Source organism: Lasioglossum baleicum, chromosome 16, assembly GCF_051020765.1.
Source record: "Lasioglossum baleicum chromosome 16, iyLasBale1, whole genome shotgun sequence".
Taxonomy (NCBI): Eukaryota; Metazoa; Arthropoda; class Insecta; order Hymenoptera; family Halictidae; genus Lasioglossum; species Lasioglossum baleicum.
In genome coordinates, this window is record NC_134944.1 from 7,785,562 (window position 1) to 7,803,247 (window position 17,686).

Sequence of the window (17,686 nt, forward strand, 5' to 3'; positions counted from 1 at the left end):
GACGAATATCTCCAAAAATATTGATTGTACGCAAAAATGTTTCAGATGGAAGTTGTTCAGTACCGAGGGAGACATCACGTGGTGGGACTTTTATTTTTCCCGGTGGACACTCCAAGGTCAGGTGAAGGTCAACTTTCTTTTTTCAAATGGAATGTCCTATTTTTCATACCATACATCGATAGAGTATCAAATTCTGTGTATAAAAGTGTTGACCTTCGTATGTCCTAAACCCAATAGTTAACGAGATATTATCCAAAGAAGAAAGAAAATTGTTTCGATAATATCTCGTTAACTATTCGATTTAGGACATATGAAGGTCAACACTTTTATACTCGGAACTTGATACTCTATCGATCTATGATATAAAGAATAGGACATTCCATTAAAAAAAATCAAGGTGACCTTCTCCTCACGTTGGTGTGTCCATCGGGAAAAATAAAAATCCCACCACATGATGTCTCTCTTGGTACTGGACAACTTTCATCTGAAACATTTTTGCATATGATCAACATTTTTGGAGATATTCGTCGGTAACGCTTTATAATGTTCACCCTGTATATATTTAATAAAAAAAATACGGTTGCTGCAATAAAACAAAATATTTGTTCCTTAGCTATATTATATGAAACAAGTTCGAATTTATAAATCTTCAACAAAATGAAAATTTTATTTTTCCAAATTCATATTTCAAATGTCACATTATCAGCGACAGCGGAGTGCTGAGGGTTAATATAATTAGTAAACAAAACAGTAGGGATTCGTTGCCAAGAAAATTGAAAAATAATTCAGAGTGCGAAGGGTTAATAGATTTAAAATGATATATAATAGTGTTTGTAAATTCTTCTAATGTTACTATTGTTGTTTTAAATGACGCCTGCTCATTATTGTCATAAATGCATGTAATCCGCTGTCTAGTAATCACAAATTTTAAAGACACACCGTTTTCGAGGCTCTCTCGAGACTCCATTTTGTTTCCTCATTGTCCAGACATTTTCCATTCGCGTGCGAGGGTTGGAAAGTAAATCATACAAATCCAGCTCTTGAAAAATCGTTGTTAATAAATGGAACGATTGCATAAAGTTGCGCAATCCTCCAATCATTCTCCAGCAATTCCGACCACTCTGTCCGCCATTTTGTTGTCGCTCAACTTCGTCGATGACCTTCCACGCGTGATTTATTATTGCGAGTAGACTGCGGATCTTTATGCAAATTTATCCGGAATTGTTTTACACGGAGTACAGAATAACAAAATGTTTTTTTTTTGTCCACACAGAGATGAGTTAAATAAATCAATGAAATCAAAACATCCCTATTCACATCGTTGCTAGTTTATTTATAAGCAAATTCGGATCAGTTTTACTAATTTCGCCTACTTTCTTTCGAACTTTCTTTGGAAAAGGAAGGACGTTATTGCATATGCACGATTTAGGTAAATCCTGATCCAAAAGACGCCATAAGCTTGCGTAGGTCCGCGGTCCAGTTAGAAATGGATACGGAAAAATTCGGAGGAGCATCAGTCCGATCGACGCGTACGATCCAAACAAAATGGCGCTGGACTATCGCGACTTTACAGGCGGTTCTATACATGTATATATATATATACACGCATATAGTAAGTATGGAATACCGAATTACGTTCCGTGCATTCTCATCTTTTTATATACATATTTACATAAATAAAATATATACACTCGCACAGATGGAGGAGCGAAGAATCAGGCACACACACACACACACACACGAGACCGTAGGCTAAAACACATCCGACACACACAGGTGCCACTAAAAATATATCATTATTTAAAATATATATGTATTCTCCACACATTACTAAATTTATTTATATTTAAGAAATTACTTTATAATTATTACTATTAAATTATTATTATTATTATTCTTACTGTTGGTACATTAATGTAATTGTTTGTAATTAATCATTATCATTAGGATTGTAATTGTTATGATTAAAGACACACCACACACATTACCATACATACGACACATACACACACAGATCGACATACCGATATCACCGCTGTTATTATTATTAACGATTATCATCGGTGAACAAATTAGGAGGAAAGAAAAAGGAGTGAGGGAAGGAGGAATACGAAGAGGTATGATATTATGGGATAATTGCTAACGATGGAAGTGAAATAAATGATCTTACTTATACATAATTATAAACACGTCGTGATGACATATTGATAACAATTAATTATTACGATAACGTAACGAAATTATTATTATTACTATTATAAATAACGCCCTATTCCCATTTGTTGTGAATGTTTACGTTGCTTTATGATATTCCGGATATTCTAAAAATAAAGTCTATAATTTCCACGATCGAACGTCTTTCAATACGCCCGTATTTGATGATCGATAGCAATCTTATTAGCTGTTTTTCCAAGTAGTTTGTTTCTAAGTCTGTGATATTGTTTGCACTAGGTGTGGGCATTTTTGTGGCAGTTGAGACAAGACGGTCCCCATCGTGGCGACCACTCTCCCCCACCAGCATCCGTCGTTACTTTGAAGGAAGGACGAGCTTCGTCCGTCGCAAGCAGTACGCAGGCTTCGTGCATCGGAGAAGCAAGCATTTGAGGGGCCCCAACCGTGCTCAGCACTGCCTGATGACATTTTACAGCAAGAATTATTTGCACGAAGATCAAGAAATGAATAACAGTTTAAAAATTTATCAGTAACTAATTCATTAATGCAAACTCTGTCGAACAGTGTGTAACTTAACAATTCTTTGCTGCGATTTATTGTTTAAGAGAGCTCTTGTACACTTTTAATATACAATAAATATCCTATCTATATACCCAACATCATGAACTATTTATTTAAAACCCTACCCTACTATTAAGTTGGCGAAATTTCAGAAACGTAAAGATTGCGGCCGAGTTGTCTTTGAATTGTACTACTGATTTGGAGTTGTAAAAATAGTGAAAATCTTTAAAAATCTAAAATTTTCGACCGTCTGACTTTCCTTGAGTTGTACTACTGAATTTCGTGCCACCTCCTGTGACGTCATGTTCTCCTAATACAAAGTTCAATTTTCGAGATTTTCGAAAAATTTCCTCGAAAATTGAGAAAGTATTAGGAGAACATGACGTCACAGGAGGTGGCACGAAATTCAGTAGTATAAGTCAACGACAAATCAGACGGCCGAAATTTTTAAAAATCTCGAAAATTGGAAAAGTATCAGGAGCACATGACGTCACAGGAGGTGGCACTAAATTCAGTAGTATAAGTCAACGACAAGTCAGACGGCCGAAAAATTTTAAAAATCTCGAAAATTGGAAAAGTATCAGGAGCACATGACGTCACAGGAGGTGGCACTAAATTCAGTAGTATAAGTCAACGACAAGTCAGACGGCCGAAAAATTTTAAAAATCTCGAAAATTGGAAAAGTATCAGGAGCACATGACGTCACAGGAGGTGGCACGAAATTCAGTAGTATAAGTCAACGACAAGTCAGACGGCCGAAATTTTTCAAAAATCCCGAAAATTGGAAAAGTATCAGGAGCACATGACGTCACAGGAGGTGGCACGAAATTCAGTAGTATAAGTCAACGACAAGTCAGACGGCCGAAAAATTTTAAAAATCTCGAAAATTGGAAAAGTATCAGGAGCACATGACGTCACAGGAGGTGGCACGAAATTCAGTAGTATAAGTCAACGACAAGTCAGACGGCCGAAAATTTTTCGAAAATCTCGAAAATTGGAAAAGTATCAGGAGCACATGACGTCACAGGAGGTGGCACGAATTTCAGTAGTATAAGTCGACGACAAGTCAGACGGCCGAAAATTTTTAAAAATCTCGAAAATTGGAAAAGTATCAGGAGCACATGACGTCACAGGAGGTGGCACGAAATTCAGTAGTATAAGTCAACGACAAGTCAGACGGCCGAAATTTTTCGAAAATCTCGAAAATTGAACTTTGTATTAGGAGAACATGATATCAAAGGAGGTGGCACTAAATTCAGTAGTATAAGTCAACCATAAGTCAGACTGTCGAGAATTAAGAAAGTATTAGGAGAACATGATACGCACAAAAGTGTTCCATGTAAGGAAAGGGAAGGTATGTAAAGGAAAATAACTTTGTTACTACAAAATAGTGTTTGTACAAAAGTTTATTGCACACTTATATTAGTACAATACATTATAAATAAGAAAAGACATGTTTAAAATTAAAAATAACAAACTTAAAACGTAGTAGGATTTTAATAAACGAACTACCATGTTGAAGATATTTTTTATTGTATATTAACAACGCTTGAACGTGTTGGTTGTCGTTTCGTATAATAAATAATTGTATCCGTGTCGCGCGATCCTCTTCTCGTCGTCTTATATGGCAAAATAGATAGTAGAACACGTCAGACATCCTCGACGGTCGGCGGTAGACTAAATTAATGTGCAGCAATTAATTAGGAAGCGGTCAATGGACTCGATCACCATCTGTGGCAAACCGCTCAAGCTGCAACCCGATTCATAAGCTTATTTTGTGTCAGATGGCGCCACCAGACATGGGTAACAGTCGGTAACGTTGACTATCAGTTTGAATGTTTTGCCACTACGTGTAATGGCGCTGTACGGCGGTTTATTCAAAACAAATAATTCCTGTCGGAGATTTCATTGCACCTTATAGAAACGGCGGCAAGAATTATTTGCGCCAATCCCAGACAATCGAAAATGATTTCTCTAATAAAAAGGGATATGGAAAATGCTGAGGTCTAGTCATGATTACAAAAAATCGAACAAATGTACACGTACTTAGGGATGGTGAAGGAACGAATGAACACACACACGGCAGAAGTTCATATTTTCAACAATTTACTCCTAGGCTCTTGTTTTGGCCAGATCGGGACCGGCAAATACTTTGCGGGCCCCTTCTTGTTATACAATACATAAAAATAATGATATTTACAAATGTAGGATAACGTTAGGCACTCAATGAACAAAACAATGAAACTATAAATGGTTTTTCTCTATCATACATATTGGAGGTGTGTGTTTTACGACGAATAATAATAAATCATTGAAGAATGCACTCAGAGAGCAGAGTGAGATACAATTACAAGGATACTAATAAAAAAAAAAAAAGATAGAAGAGAAAAAGAAAATTAGCATAGCGCTGATTCGATTGGATGTAAAAGACGAAAAAAGAAAAGCGACGAAACAAAAAAAGAAACAAAATATATCGTGTTTGAATAATACGAATTTTATTCGTACTCGATTATCGTTTTGCGATTCGATTACGGTTTCGAACGTGTGGAATGTTGGAGGTCGGGTGACAAGCAATGTTTTCTCACGTGGAATGTGCTCGCGCGATGTCTCTCTCTCTCTCTCTCTCTCGCTCGCTCTCTCTCACGTTTTTTTGTTTTTCATTTCTTTCGCGATTTTTTTAAATTAAGTCACTTTACCTATACTGTATAAGTACCTCACTGCTGTTATTACATTAATTTCTTTTCTCTCTCTCTCGTGTGTATTTCACTGGCCTTTGCGTTCATTGTCGTGAACAGTGGACATCGAAAGGAAGTGTCAGTCGCTGAGCCGACCTCCTCTCGACGAGAGGTCGGATCAGCCCCGTGAGTTTTCCCCGTGTTCTACGAATGTCCGTAGACTAGAGTTATCTCTATCTCGAAATATCGTTTAAGTTAAAAATAATCGTTCTAGTTCTACAATTTCGTTTCGTTAGTTCTTTTTCCACCCGGTTTCTTTTGTTTTCTATTCTCGAATTGATCGTGAATCGCAGTACACGTTCGAATGATGTGCATCGACACAGAGCTCTCTCTCTCTCTCTCTCTCACTATCTCGCTCGCATACACCGTCGTTTACGTGGATGCAAAAATGAAAAAGAAAAAGAGGTCACAGTCTCTATACGTCGGAGTAACGTTCTCTCTCTCTCCCTCTCTCTCGATTATCACTGAAGCCGATTTAAATATATTTATTCGGTGAATGTTAATCCTTTTTCTTCTCTGCTCATATTTCTTTCTGTTCTCTGATCGTCCCCCCCTCATTCGTCGCTCGGTTGATATTCAACGATCCCGACTCGTGTACAAATTACGACAATATCATTGTTCCAAGTTCATCTCACATAAAGTCCACATTACGCAGAATAAAATAAGTTATACGATTTGTCTATTTCTCATTAAAATATTATGATACAAATTACAATTATTTATAGTTCAGGGTCTAAGAGCCGTTAGATCGAACTAGAAAAATCTTTATTACCCACTTCCACGTTAGATAGCCGGAGAAGTGCCACGTACAATTGTATATTGTTTTATTTGCAATAGAATTTTTTGTACAAACAATCACTCTTACACGTGTTCGCGTACGGCTGATATGGCTTTCGTTTATTTTTTTTCCCAAAAAAGGACACAACAAAAGAGGATGACCGGTTATTATGTTCGCATGGTCACCTCCGACGAACTGTTATTTCGAAGTACTGTGTGTTTTCTGTGTATGTAGCGTGTATTTATTCTCTCTCTCTCGTTCTCCCGTGGGACATCTGTTATGCTTGTATATAACGAGTAATATTTATACTTAGTCGCAAAGAATACGAAAGGCTTGGTTGTACATTTGGTCAATAAAACTTCCCTTGCAATCGCGCGCGCGTCTCGCTCGCCCTAAAAATAGAAAGTTTTTATAATCGGTACTGCGTTGTATGCTAACGACCCTTAACCCTTTGATAATATCACAGATGAATGAGTTTCCGTGTTGTGCGTTACGCGTCGCTACCTAAGGTTCCTAACAAGTGCGTTGATCCTTTCGATTTTCTCGCCGAGCACCCGCCTCTCCGAATCGAGGGCAGTTTTCGCGGACAGGAGCTCGTATATCCTTCGTTCCAGCTGGATCGTCTCGGAACGCAAGCTGTTCGACTGCGCTGCCAGCCTCGATGTCTCGCTCGTCAAAATTCTCTTCTCCAGCGTTTTCTCTGAAACAATGCACAAGGGGACCAATTAGAACCACTTCCGGGACAGGAGACCAATATTGTTCGCAGTAGAAAGGGAAATATCAATTTTAACAAATGCTCGCAAATTGTTCTTACTGCATTGAACGTTATTTTTTAAATAGAGTATTTATATGAATTTTTATCACAAAAATCTACTCTTTCAATGTTCATTAGAACTATAACATTTATTAAATTGTGCTAATTTCTTCGTTTCCGAGGCTCATTTAGGAAACAATGTTCGGGAAAGTTTATTTTAGGACCACAGTGCGCCGTCAACATTTTTTTTCTCAGTTGCTATTCGAGGCATTCGGGTGAAATAAAATGGCAAAAACAGCTACACATTAGCACGACCTTGCTTAATTTTTTCGAAACTGTAAACCGATTATTACGGAGAAAAATAATTTATTGAGCTCGGCTCGTTCTCTGCGAATGAAAGTCGTCTGGAGGGTATCCCCGAAAGATTACGATCCGCAGTCAACATTTTTTTTCTCGGTTGCTATTCGAGACATCCAGATAAAACAAAATGGCAAAAGCAGCTACACATTAGCACGACCTTGCTTAATTTTTTCGAAACTGTAAACCGATTATTACGGAGAAAAATAATGTATCGAACTCGGCTCGTTCTCTGCGTGTTCTCTCTCTCTCTCGCCGACTATGCTATACTGCGAGTGTGGCCCGCCGTCAACATTTTTTTTCTCGGTAACTATTCGAAACATCCAGGTAAAACAAAACGGCGAAAACAGCTACGCATTAGCAGTACCTTGTTTAATTTTTTCGAAACTGTGAACCGATTATTATGAAGAGAAATAATTAATTTCACGGGGTTAGGCACACTGTAGCAACAATTTAGCGAAGAACACCCTTCCCCTTTTCCTGTAGGATTCTCGAAACGTTTCGAACTGTGTACCTTTGGAATACTCTCTGTAGGCGAGCAGAATGTCCTCGATTCCGTTCCACTTGGGTCTGTCTCGTTTCCCGGCGACGTTCTCGTCGGCGCCGTCGTCGATGATCTTGACGTCGACGATCTTGCAGTGTTGTTTGACGCCATTCTCGCCGGGCACCGGTAAAACAGGATAGCACATCGGAACTATGTTCGGAACCAAAGGCGGCAGAGGCGGCGGCCGTTCAGGAACGTGCTTCACTTTCACCCGGTCCAACAGTCTCATCTTCTGCGGCGGTTTCGGTAACATTGGCGGGTTCATCGAGTAAGCCTTGGCGATCCTCTCGCAGTACGCTGTCACGGTGTTCGTGCTCTTCCGCTTCTTGCGATCTTGAAGGACGTACTGCCACGTTACCTCTGCCTCTGAAATGTTCCACATCGAATTGTTAATAAAATGAGAAAATTAATAAGAAATAAGAGGAGAGAGTATACCAGAGTTGTTCGCTTACCGTCTCTTCTGCTTGGAGGCATCACATCGAGTCCTATGGTTTTCAGGAAACCAACTTTCGGCTCGAAGTCCGCCGAGTGAAGCAACGCGTCCGGATGGTCGCGAGGTATCGGTAAGACTGACTCGAGGAACGGTTCCCCTTCCGAAGGCAAGTCCGGCGGGTCTGGGTTCAATTTGTACCTCTTCTCCACCTTGCAGAGCTCCATCTCTGTAAAACGTTTACCAACCAGTCACAAACTACACCGTGAATTTGGAGACGCCATTCCGTGGCAATGTAGGGGGCAGGTCGGTCGTACTCTTTTAGATCATACGTATTTTAAATAACATTTTAAATAAAGTAACTTGTAAAGATATAAATGCAGATTTCATATTATATACAGCTACGTTAACCCTTTGCAATTATTTTTCAATTTTATCCGCCAACAACTCTCTACTATTTCAAGAGTTTCTTATTTTAAACAGTTTCGTTTACTAATTATTAGACTGCGGATCTTTATGCAAAATAAAAATTGTCTACATCGATTGCAAGAAATAGAAACTAAATTAAATGTTATTTCTTTCCTTAATGACTTTAATAGAGGAGAAATCATATATTGACATCTTCAATTTTTTTAATACATATTTCAACAATTTTTTGAATTTCATCCCCTCAATTTCACTATAAATGCATAAAGATCCGCTGTCTACTAATTATATTAAACACTGCTCTCAAACTTTGTTGTAATTTATATTTGTTCTTAACTAAAGAATAAAAAATTTAATAAATGAAGGAAGAACCAAATACATATAAAAACCCGTTTCATTTACATTTCTCTTTCTCTGATCTCGACAAAGGAGTGCAAAGGTGTGCCTAACCTAACCTAATCTAACATTTAACCCTTCGCTGCATATTTAGTGTAAATATCATATCTGATACAGTTAACAAAGCTGGTATATAGTAAACTAAGAATGTGCTTTCTTACTATTCTACACATTTTATCTCATTTGATGAAATGTTGTTTTGGTGTTTTTAAATATTTTTTCCTTAAATAAAACACAAATCTGACCTTCTTTCAATTTTTTCATCCCAATTAAAAAAATCATGCAGTGAATGGTTAACTTTTTCCAAATGATATTTAAAATAATAGAAACCTGTCAAAAACACTGTAAATCGCTCAACTTTGAACACTCGTAACTAGACAGCGGATCTTTATACAAAATAAAAATTTTATACCCGAACTGCAACAAACTGAAGCGAGGTGGAATATAATTTTCTTCGTTAATACGTTTAATAGATTAAAAATAACAAAGCAGCATTTTAAAATTCTTCTAATGTCTTCACTGTTTCGAATTACACCTTCTCATTTTTGTCATAAATGCATAAAATCCTAAAATATGTTTTTAAATATATTTTTCCCTTAAATAAAACACAAAAACTGACCTTCCCTCAATTTTTTCATCCCAATTAAAAAAATCATGCAGTGAAGGGTTAACTTTTTGCAAATGATATTTAAAATAATAGAAACCTGTCAAAAACACTGTAAATCGCTCAACTTTAAACATTCATAACTAAACAGCGGATCTTTATACAAAATAAAAACTTTATACCCGAACTGCAACAAACTGAAGCGAAGTGGAATATAATTTTCTTCGTTAATACGTTTAATAGATTAAAAATAACAAAGCAGCATTTTAAAATTCTTCTAATGTTTTCACTGTTTCGAATTACACCTTCTCATTTTTGTCATAAATACATAAAATCCTAAAATATGTTTTTAAATATATTTTTCCCTTAAATAAAACACAAAAACTGACCTTCCCTCAATTTTTTCATCCCAATTAAAAAAATCATGCAGTGAAGGGTTAACTTTTTGCAAATGATATTTAAAATAATAAAAGCCTGTCAAAAACACTGTAAATCGCTCAACTTTGAACACTCATAACTAGACAGCGGATCTTTATACAAAATAAAAATTTTATACCCGAACTGCAACAAACTGAAGCGAGGTGGAATATAATTTTCTTCGTTAATACGTTTAACAGATTGAAAATAACAAAGCAGCATTTTAAAATTCTTCTAATGTCTTCACTGTTTCGAATTACACCTTCTCATTTTTGTCATAAATGCATAAAATCCTAAAATATGTTTTTAAATATATTTTTCCCTTAAATAAAACACAAAAACTGACCTTCCCTCAATTTTTTCATCCCAATTAAAAAAATCATGCAGTGAAGGGTTAACTTTTTGCAAATGATATTTAAAATAATAAAAGCCTGTCAAAAACACTGTAAATCGCTCAACTTTAAACATTCATAACTAAACAGCGGATCTTTATACAAAATAAAAACTTTATACCCGAACTGCAACAAACTGAAGCGAAGTGGAATATAATTTTCTTCGTTAATACGTTTAACAGATTGAAAATAACAAAGCAGCATTTTAAAATTCTTCTAATGTCTTCACTGTTTCGAATTACACCTTCTCATTTGTGTCATAAATGCATAAAATCCGCTGTCTACCCATAACTATTGAACGACAAGGAAAATCGAACCCAGTAACACTATCCGTAGAGAGAAAAGTAACACTATGCGAGGGAAGACAGTAAACATGTAGGTTTACCGTTTCGCGTGCTGAGAGTGGTCAATCCGAACATGGCGAGGAACGCGAGCTTCTGATCGGAGTATTGTAGCTTAGCGGGCGGTCCCTTGGTGATCCACAGATCAACATCCTTGATCTCTTCCTCGCCCTCGGAGTCGGAGCTACAAACTAGACTGGCGTTCCTCTCGCGTTTTCGTTTCCGCCGCCTCTCGGCGAGGTCCAACGAGGACGTGAGCTCCTTCGGCTTCTCAGGTACAAGGAAAGAAGACGACGACGACGTGGACTTGTCGCACGGTTGAACGGCGACGTCCTGTTTGACTAGAGCCTTGCTCAGGTCGGGCACGTTCAGCACCGGTGGCTCGCACTTCACGGAAATCTCAGTCAAATTATTGCACTTGTCGGTGAAACAAAATGCGGCGGCGGCGGCGGTCTTCAGCTCGTTCGAGAAGTTCAACAGCTTCTCCTGGTACTTCGGTATCTGGAGCAGAACGTTCGACACGTTCTGACAGGTACGTAGAACCTCCTCGGACTTGATGCTCTGCATCAGCTGGCTGGTGTCGATCGGTTTCTGCGCGATCTCGTTCACGCTGAACTTAAAACTCGGTTGAAACGATAATGTGGACAAAACGTTGTTGCTCGACAGATCGGTCGTCGGCGGATTGTTCGCTGCTTGATCGACGACGATCTCGGGCTTGATCTCTTTCTCAGTTAGAGGAGTAAACGCCTCAGGCTGAAAGATAGGGGGGGCCTTCACCTGATCATAGCTCGAATGGGGTACCAAGGGTTTCTCGATCGAGTGATTCTTCCCCGAATGATTCTGGCTAGCCGGTTGCGCGGCTTTCTCGATCATCTTCTCGCAGTACGAGGAGTTCTTAGCGTCGATCTTCGGGGTCACCTGGTGACTATTATCACCGTTGCTCTTCTGATGCGAGTGGCTGGAGATCTTGCTCCCAGGAGCGACACTATTGCTACCATTGTAACTCAAGTTCCCGGAAACAGTTTTCTCAGCGACGCAGTTCGCGTTCATCACGACATTCTCCGATCTCTGGGAGGACGCGATCGTGGTGACCGGACTGGACTCGCTGGTAGGATGATGGGAGCTCTGTCTCGTGCAGTTCGAGCTGGTGACGCTCGTCCCGGTGGCACTGCCTCCGCCGCTGTTGCTGCCGTTCGTGGCCAAACTGGGAACATTGATCTTCCCCTGGGGATGATGTTGCTGATGGGCGGACGCCGAGGGGAAGTGCGGCGGTTTGTACAGTCCGGGGACGTGCGAGACGGGTATGTGAGGATGATGGAACTGTTGAGGAGGATAGGGTATCGGCTGCTGGGACAAGGATGACTGTTGAAGACCGACGATGTTCTTGGTCTCCGGGCTGTCAATCGGCTGCGAGACTTGCGTGGTCGCGGACGATTTGACAGACGGCGACTCGGTTTGGTGGGACAGCTGGCTGGTGATGCTGTGGTTGTGACTGTTGACCAGGGGCCTTTGCTGCGGCTTCGACGAGGAACGGAACGAGTCCTCGAACGGCCTGACGAACACCGGCTGCGAGATGGGTGAGGAGCTGCTGGCAGCGATGGTGGTCATCGTGGTGACAGTGGTGGAGGCGGTGGCAGTGGTCGGCACCGTTGCCAAAGTGTCTTTGCTCCTTGAAGACGTGTGAACGCCGTGAGGCAACGACGGCGGCGGCGGCGGTGATTTTCGTGGCGCCATATTCACGTGATTCACGTTGCTGGATGGAACGGTGTTAGGGGTGGTCATAGTGTGCGTGGCTAGCGTGGTGATGGTGCCACCGCCGGATAGACAGCTGGTGGTGGCTGCGCCGCTGCGCTGCTGCTGATGGGAAACCGGTGGTGGCAGCGACGGAGGTTGTTGGGTTTGAGGTTGTTGCTGTTGCTGCGGTTGCTGATGGTAAATAGAGGTCGTGACGGTAGTGGTCGCGCTGCTCATTATCGTAGCGGTGTGCTGACTAGAATGATTAGTGGTGGAGGGCACGGGAGGCAGGTGTAACGATGGGATGGAGATGATGGGAGGCATGGGCATGTTCAACGGTGGAGGTGGAGGTGGTGGTCCTATCACTGCTGGGGTTAGAGAGGACATGGAGGCTATGGAGGGTATGGGGGGTGGACCGATAGGCGCGGAGCTTATGGCTGGAGGGGGTCCAAGGTTCAGGGGCGGCATACTCGAGGCTAGTGGAGGTGGGGGCATCGCGGCGGAGCTCACGGAACAGATTGAAGCCGTGGACAGGGGAGGAGGTCCGATCGGAGCTGGAGGATTCGGGAATCCCGGCAGACGAGCGTGGTACATCCCTCCTCCCGATCCTGATGGATCCGTCGTTGCTGTTGGCGGTGCTGACGACGATCCCGAAGATCCATCTTCCTTTCGAGATTGATGGTGGTTGCTGACCACCGTCGCCACGTTTCCGCCGCTGTTCCCGTTGCTGCTGTTGTTGCTGGTGACCACGCTGTTGCTCGCCGAATTGCTGCCGCTGTTGCCACCCCCTTGACTCGGCCGGTCTCTGTTCTCGCGGTCTCGCTCCCGGTCGCTGTGCATCTGAGCCGCTATGGTCGGCTTCCTAGCTGGAACAAATCCCGAACACAATGCTTGGTAATCTTCCTCTGACACCCAATGCTGGTCGCGACTTACGGGGAACATGGCCGGGTCGATACACGCTATCCGACACTACGAAATCACGTAGAACTGCCGTCGGATATTCCTCAATGTGTTTCAATTAGGCCTGTCATTATCCGGATTTCGAGTTACAACGAGCTATCCGGATAATGAATCCAGACAGAATTAGTGACAGATCTAATTTGGACAGAGGTGTTTAGTATCCGGAAACTAAACAACAGGATTATTGAATTATTATTAGCATGCTGTGTGCCGGATAGTGTAGATCGACCTTTGGACGTGTGCAAGAGAAAATGGCGGCCGTGGACGCGGGTCGGCAAGGCATCGAGTCGGGCTTATCGAGAATTTTGGGATTATGCTTGCAGGGGTGCACACCCCTTTGAATAGATAGCTATCGGGGCTTCTATGGGATATGGTTGCTTGTCTCGTGCCTCCCTTGAGCGTTACAGTGACGATAAAGGTGCGTCCACACTACTTTCATTCGATAAAAGAATGTTCCTTCAGTGTGGACGTAGCTTTATGCCGATGATGATTGTACTTTGGTACATCGAGGACACTGATGCGACTGCGGATTTTGGCATGGTGCATTCGGTGTGAGAACTATCTTCCACGCGAGTTTCGTAAAAATTGAATGGACTGTAGAAATGTTTACAATAATTATTGTACAAATTTTGTGTGACTTGATCTTGAATTGTCGAAGGCATGTACAGAGTCGCCAGAAAGTGACCAAACCAGCACTCGAGGGGAATACAAGGTACCCCCTCTCTGATGACCAGAGGTAGAGTCATATGCGCGTGCGCAGCGCAACGTGCCACTATTACTCTACTCTGGTCATCAGAGAGGGGCTACATGGTACGTCATCTCACCGTGACTCCCCTCATCTGGCGACACTGGGCATGTGTGCAATCATGAGCGAGATCGTTGACACAAATATTAAGTAAATTCATTCCAGATCAAAATGGCAGATCCAAGACAATTTAAGACTATAATAAATCGACCAGGATTGAAGATCACTGGTTCCGATGTACATCGAAAGTTGCTCCACTGGTTTCTAGGTTATCCTAGGTGGCGCTAGCAGCGTCGCAAGATGGCAGTCTTCTGGGGCCGATGAGGAACTCATTGCACCATACCAAATACAGACAGAGCAAGCGTGTACACAATGTGTCATCAAATTTGACATTCTTTTTAACCAGCGTTATCAAATCTTTTTGTGAATAAAATAATTCTATTGTACAGCTGTCATTATCGTCAATTGTTTCGTCGTATACATTAAATAAATCGGCAGATTTATGTATCAATATGAAGGACGTTCCAATACATGCTTGCTCCATCGATGTTTCGACAGATACCTTAAAGAAAAATGGTTAAACAAAATTCGAATGAAATTCAGTTGGTCTCCGATGGATTGCGAGGAGTCCGCTTAGGGTTAATTGGAGGTTCAAGGTCGCGAGCTCCAGGTGGTAAGTGGGAGCTGGGCGATTTGGTGTCGCGAGGAGAAGCGTTCGGTTAGGCGATCATTATTTTTCAACTTAACTCTGATCAGTGAATCTCTTGGTTGGTCTACCTTGTCGTCGACTTACCTGACTGGTTCCCCGAATAGCGCACGCGCGCGCGTAATCTCGCAGCCTGTCGTTCGTTCTGAGCACAGTAAAACACACGCATTCGCATTCGCAAGTATTGGGGATGATTTGCCTTTTGTTTTTTTTGCCATTTTTGTTTTTTCTCGATAAACACAATCGCGAGAGAAAAACTACTGTCATCTTGTTTCTCTTCGGCGGAGAGCTCTGTCGGGATTGACGCGCGATCGATCGATAGATCTCGAACGGTATTACAGCACGCAGTAACGCTACGAGACGATCTCTCTCTTTCTCTCGTTCGACATATATAGTAGACACGTGTGGCCGCATACTTAATAGAAAAGCAGTAAACTCCGTTCACGAATCGTCCCCAAAACTGTTTCAGAAAATGTGAATCGAAGGGTCAAAAGTAACTCCAAGTCAAACAGAATTTTGATCACTGTGTTTGTTTTTTTTTTGTTGCTTTATTTTTATTTCCTTCCTCTTCCTCTCTCTCTCTCTCTCTTCACCATTATTTTATCATCATCGTCATAATCATAATAATTCATCATCATCAGCGGCAGCATCAACTTTCTCTCTCTCTCTCTCTCTCGCTCACTCTCTCGCAATGTTTATTTTCAATTATAGTCGTCCAAATATACATGTTTACATAATAAATTATATAAAAAATCGGTGTAATTTTGATAAAAGAACATTGTTTGACAAACGTTATATACATCGGTGGATTCAGTCAATAAATTGATCAATTATTATACGATCACTACACAATTCAAAAGAAAAGGAACGAGTCAACTGCGACATTCATCATCATCATCATCATCGATCAGTTTAGTTTGCAAATTCTCTAAAACAGTTGCGGGAACTAACGCAAGAGTGCACTGCTTCCGGGAAATGGTCTCTCTCTCACTCTCTCTCTCTCTCACACGCTTACAATCCACAGAATCTCTCCCTTTCGCTCTCTCTCTCCCTCTTTTATCTCTCGCGGGGGGCGGAGAAAAGAACACCTTATCCTTAAAAAAGAAAACAAAACAAAAAGACAAAAAAAAACAATCGGGTATAAGCGAGCGACGGAAGAGCACGTTCCCTGACGAGTTATCGGGAACTGACTAACTGACTGATTGGCTGACTGACTGACTGACTGGCTGACAGCCACCGATAGTCCCTTCGAATTGTTTATCGTGTCACGAAACCATCGTCGTCTTAACACATTACCCGCCAGCGATTTTTACGTTGTAAAATTACGAATTTGTTCGCAGACCATCCCTAGGAACGTTTCTTAATTCATCCTTCGAGAACCACCACCCCCACCCCACCCCTGCGCGAGCAGGATCGCGAATGTGATTGTTTAAAAAATCATTTGAATTAATTCATCGAATATTTTACGTGTAGCTCTGAGTGAATCATTTTTATAGAAATCATTCGTCGCTTTGTACCGCGTTTTCCAAATACAACGAATCCTCTATAAACGCAAAAAAGGCCGTTCACGATAAACGCAAAAGAAACATCCACTCCGCTGTAGTAATCTTAGCTCGGCTCGGGTATATCGGTGTGAACTAATGCGACGCGGAGAATCGCAGTCGTCGGTACAAGTTAGAAGGCCCGTGCGCGTCCTCACAATGTAACGGCAATATTTAATCTTTTTTATTATTACTTATTTTACATATTTTTTCATGAAACTTTCACCAATATATTTGTGGCATTTTTCCGATTAAAATAAGACCAAACACGATATAATTTCAACTGTATTTAGCGGTTTAATTGACCATGAACGTTTCGGGCGCGAGGAAGGACAGCGTATGGGAAAGAAAGAGACGCGGAGAGTCGCAGTCGCTGTCTTTCTACTGTCCCGTCTACGATAAATGCAAACGAACCTCCCCGAGGCTTTTCCGTTCATACAGGATTATACTGTAATTGGAACAATTTTTTTGGAAAATCAAAAATAGTAAATATAGTAAAAATATTGTTTACTAAATTTGTTCGCGTCACACGAACGACTGAACATGTATAAATAAATTGGGACAACGCGACACATGACTAAAATAAGAAATTACGTAGAAGAAAAATGTTTGAATCATTAACTTCTGTGTCTTACAGTCGGATAACTTTTATCTTGCAGAAAAGTCCGCAGTCTATTCAAGCCGTCTACGTTTCATAGTTTTTTGTGAATTTTGCTCCGCTCAGAAAAATCCACGGAACGCGACGAAAATAATTGTAGATGTTCTACAAACTTGGAAGATCACCCGAGAATTTTTAGAGGCGCCTGGTACCGCAAACATTTAAGGAAAAAATTGTCTGAACCCGGCGCGCGAACCATGCCAGCGAGAAACGAGGTTGCAGAGGGGGTTTCTGGTGGGTAAAGTGTTAAAAGAGATCGATTTGTGAAAAAAAAAAAAAAAGGAAAATACGAATGGCGGAGAACGCGACGCGGAAGGGCGGTTCGGAGGTTCGCAGAGAACAAGAGCACGGGTCGACGATCAGGATCAAGTATTTTCCGTGGTCGTGCACTCTTATGTTCGAGTCTCGCCGTTCGAAACGCGTTACTAGCTACGG

At 41.2% G+C, this 17,686-nt stretch overlaps 1 protein-coding gene across 2 annotated transcripts in view; it reads right to left on the reverse strand.

Moving 5' to 3' along the window:
• Nucleotides 1–5,206: 5,206 nt before the first annotated feature.
• The window catches only part of Px (MAP7 domain-containg protein plexus), a 99,396-nt gene continuing 86,916 nt past the window's right edge, over nucleotides 5,207–17,686 (reverse strand). For both annotated transcript variants that reach the window (XM_076440677.1, XM_076440678.1), the window contains exons 12-15: nucleotides 10,952–13,507; nucleotides 8,354–8,560; nucleotides 7,872–8,267; nucleotides 5,207–6,946 (exon numbers count right to left, since the gene is read on the reverse strand). In XM_076440677.1, coding sequence (XP_076296792.1) covers nucleotides 6,747–6,946; nucleotides 7,872–8,267; nucleotides 8,354–8,560; nucleotides 10,952–13,507 — 3,359 coding nt within the window. In that variant the 3' untranslated portion in view covers nucleotides 5,207–6,746. The remainder of the gene's footprint in view (nucleotides 6,947–7,871; nucleotides 8,268–8,353; nucleotides 8,561–10,951; nucleotides 13,508–17,686) is intronic.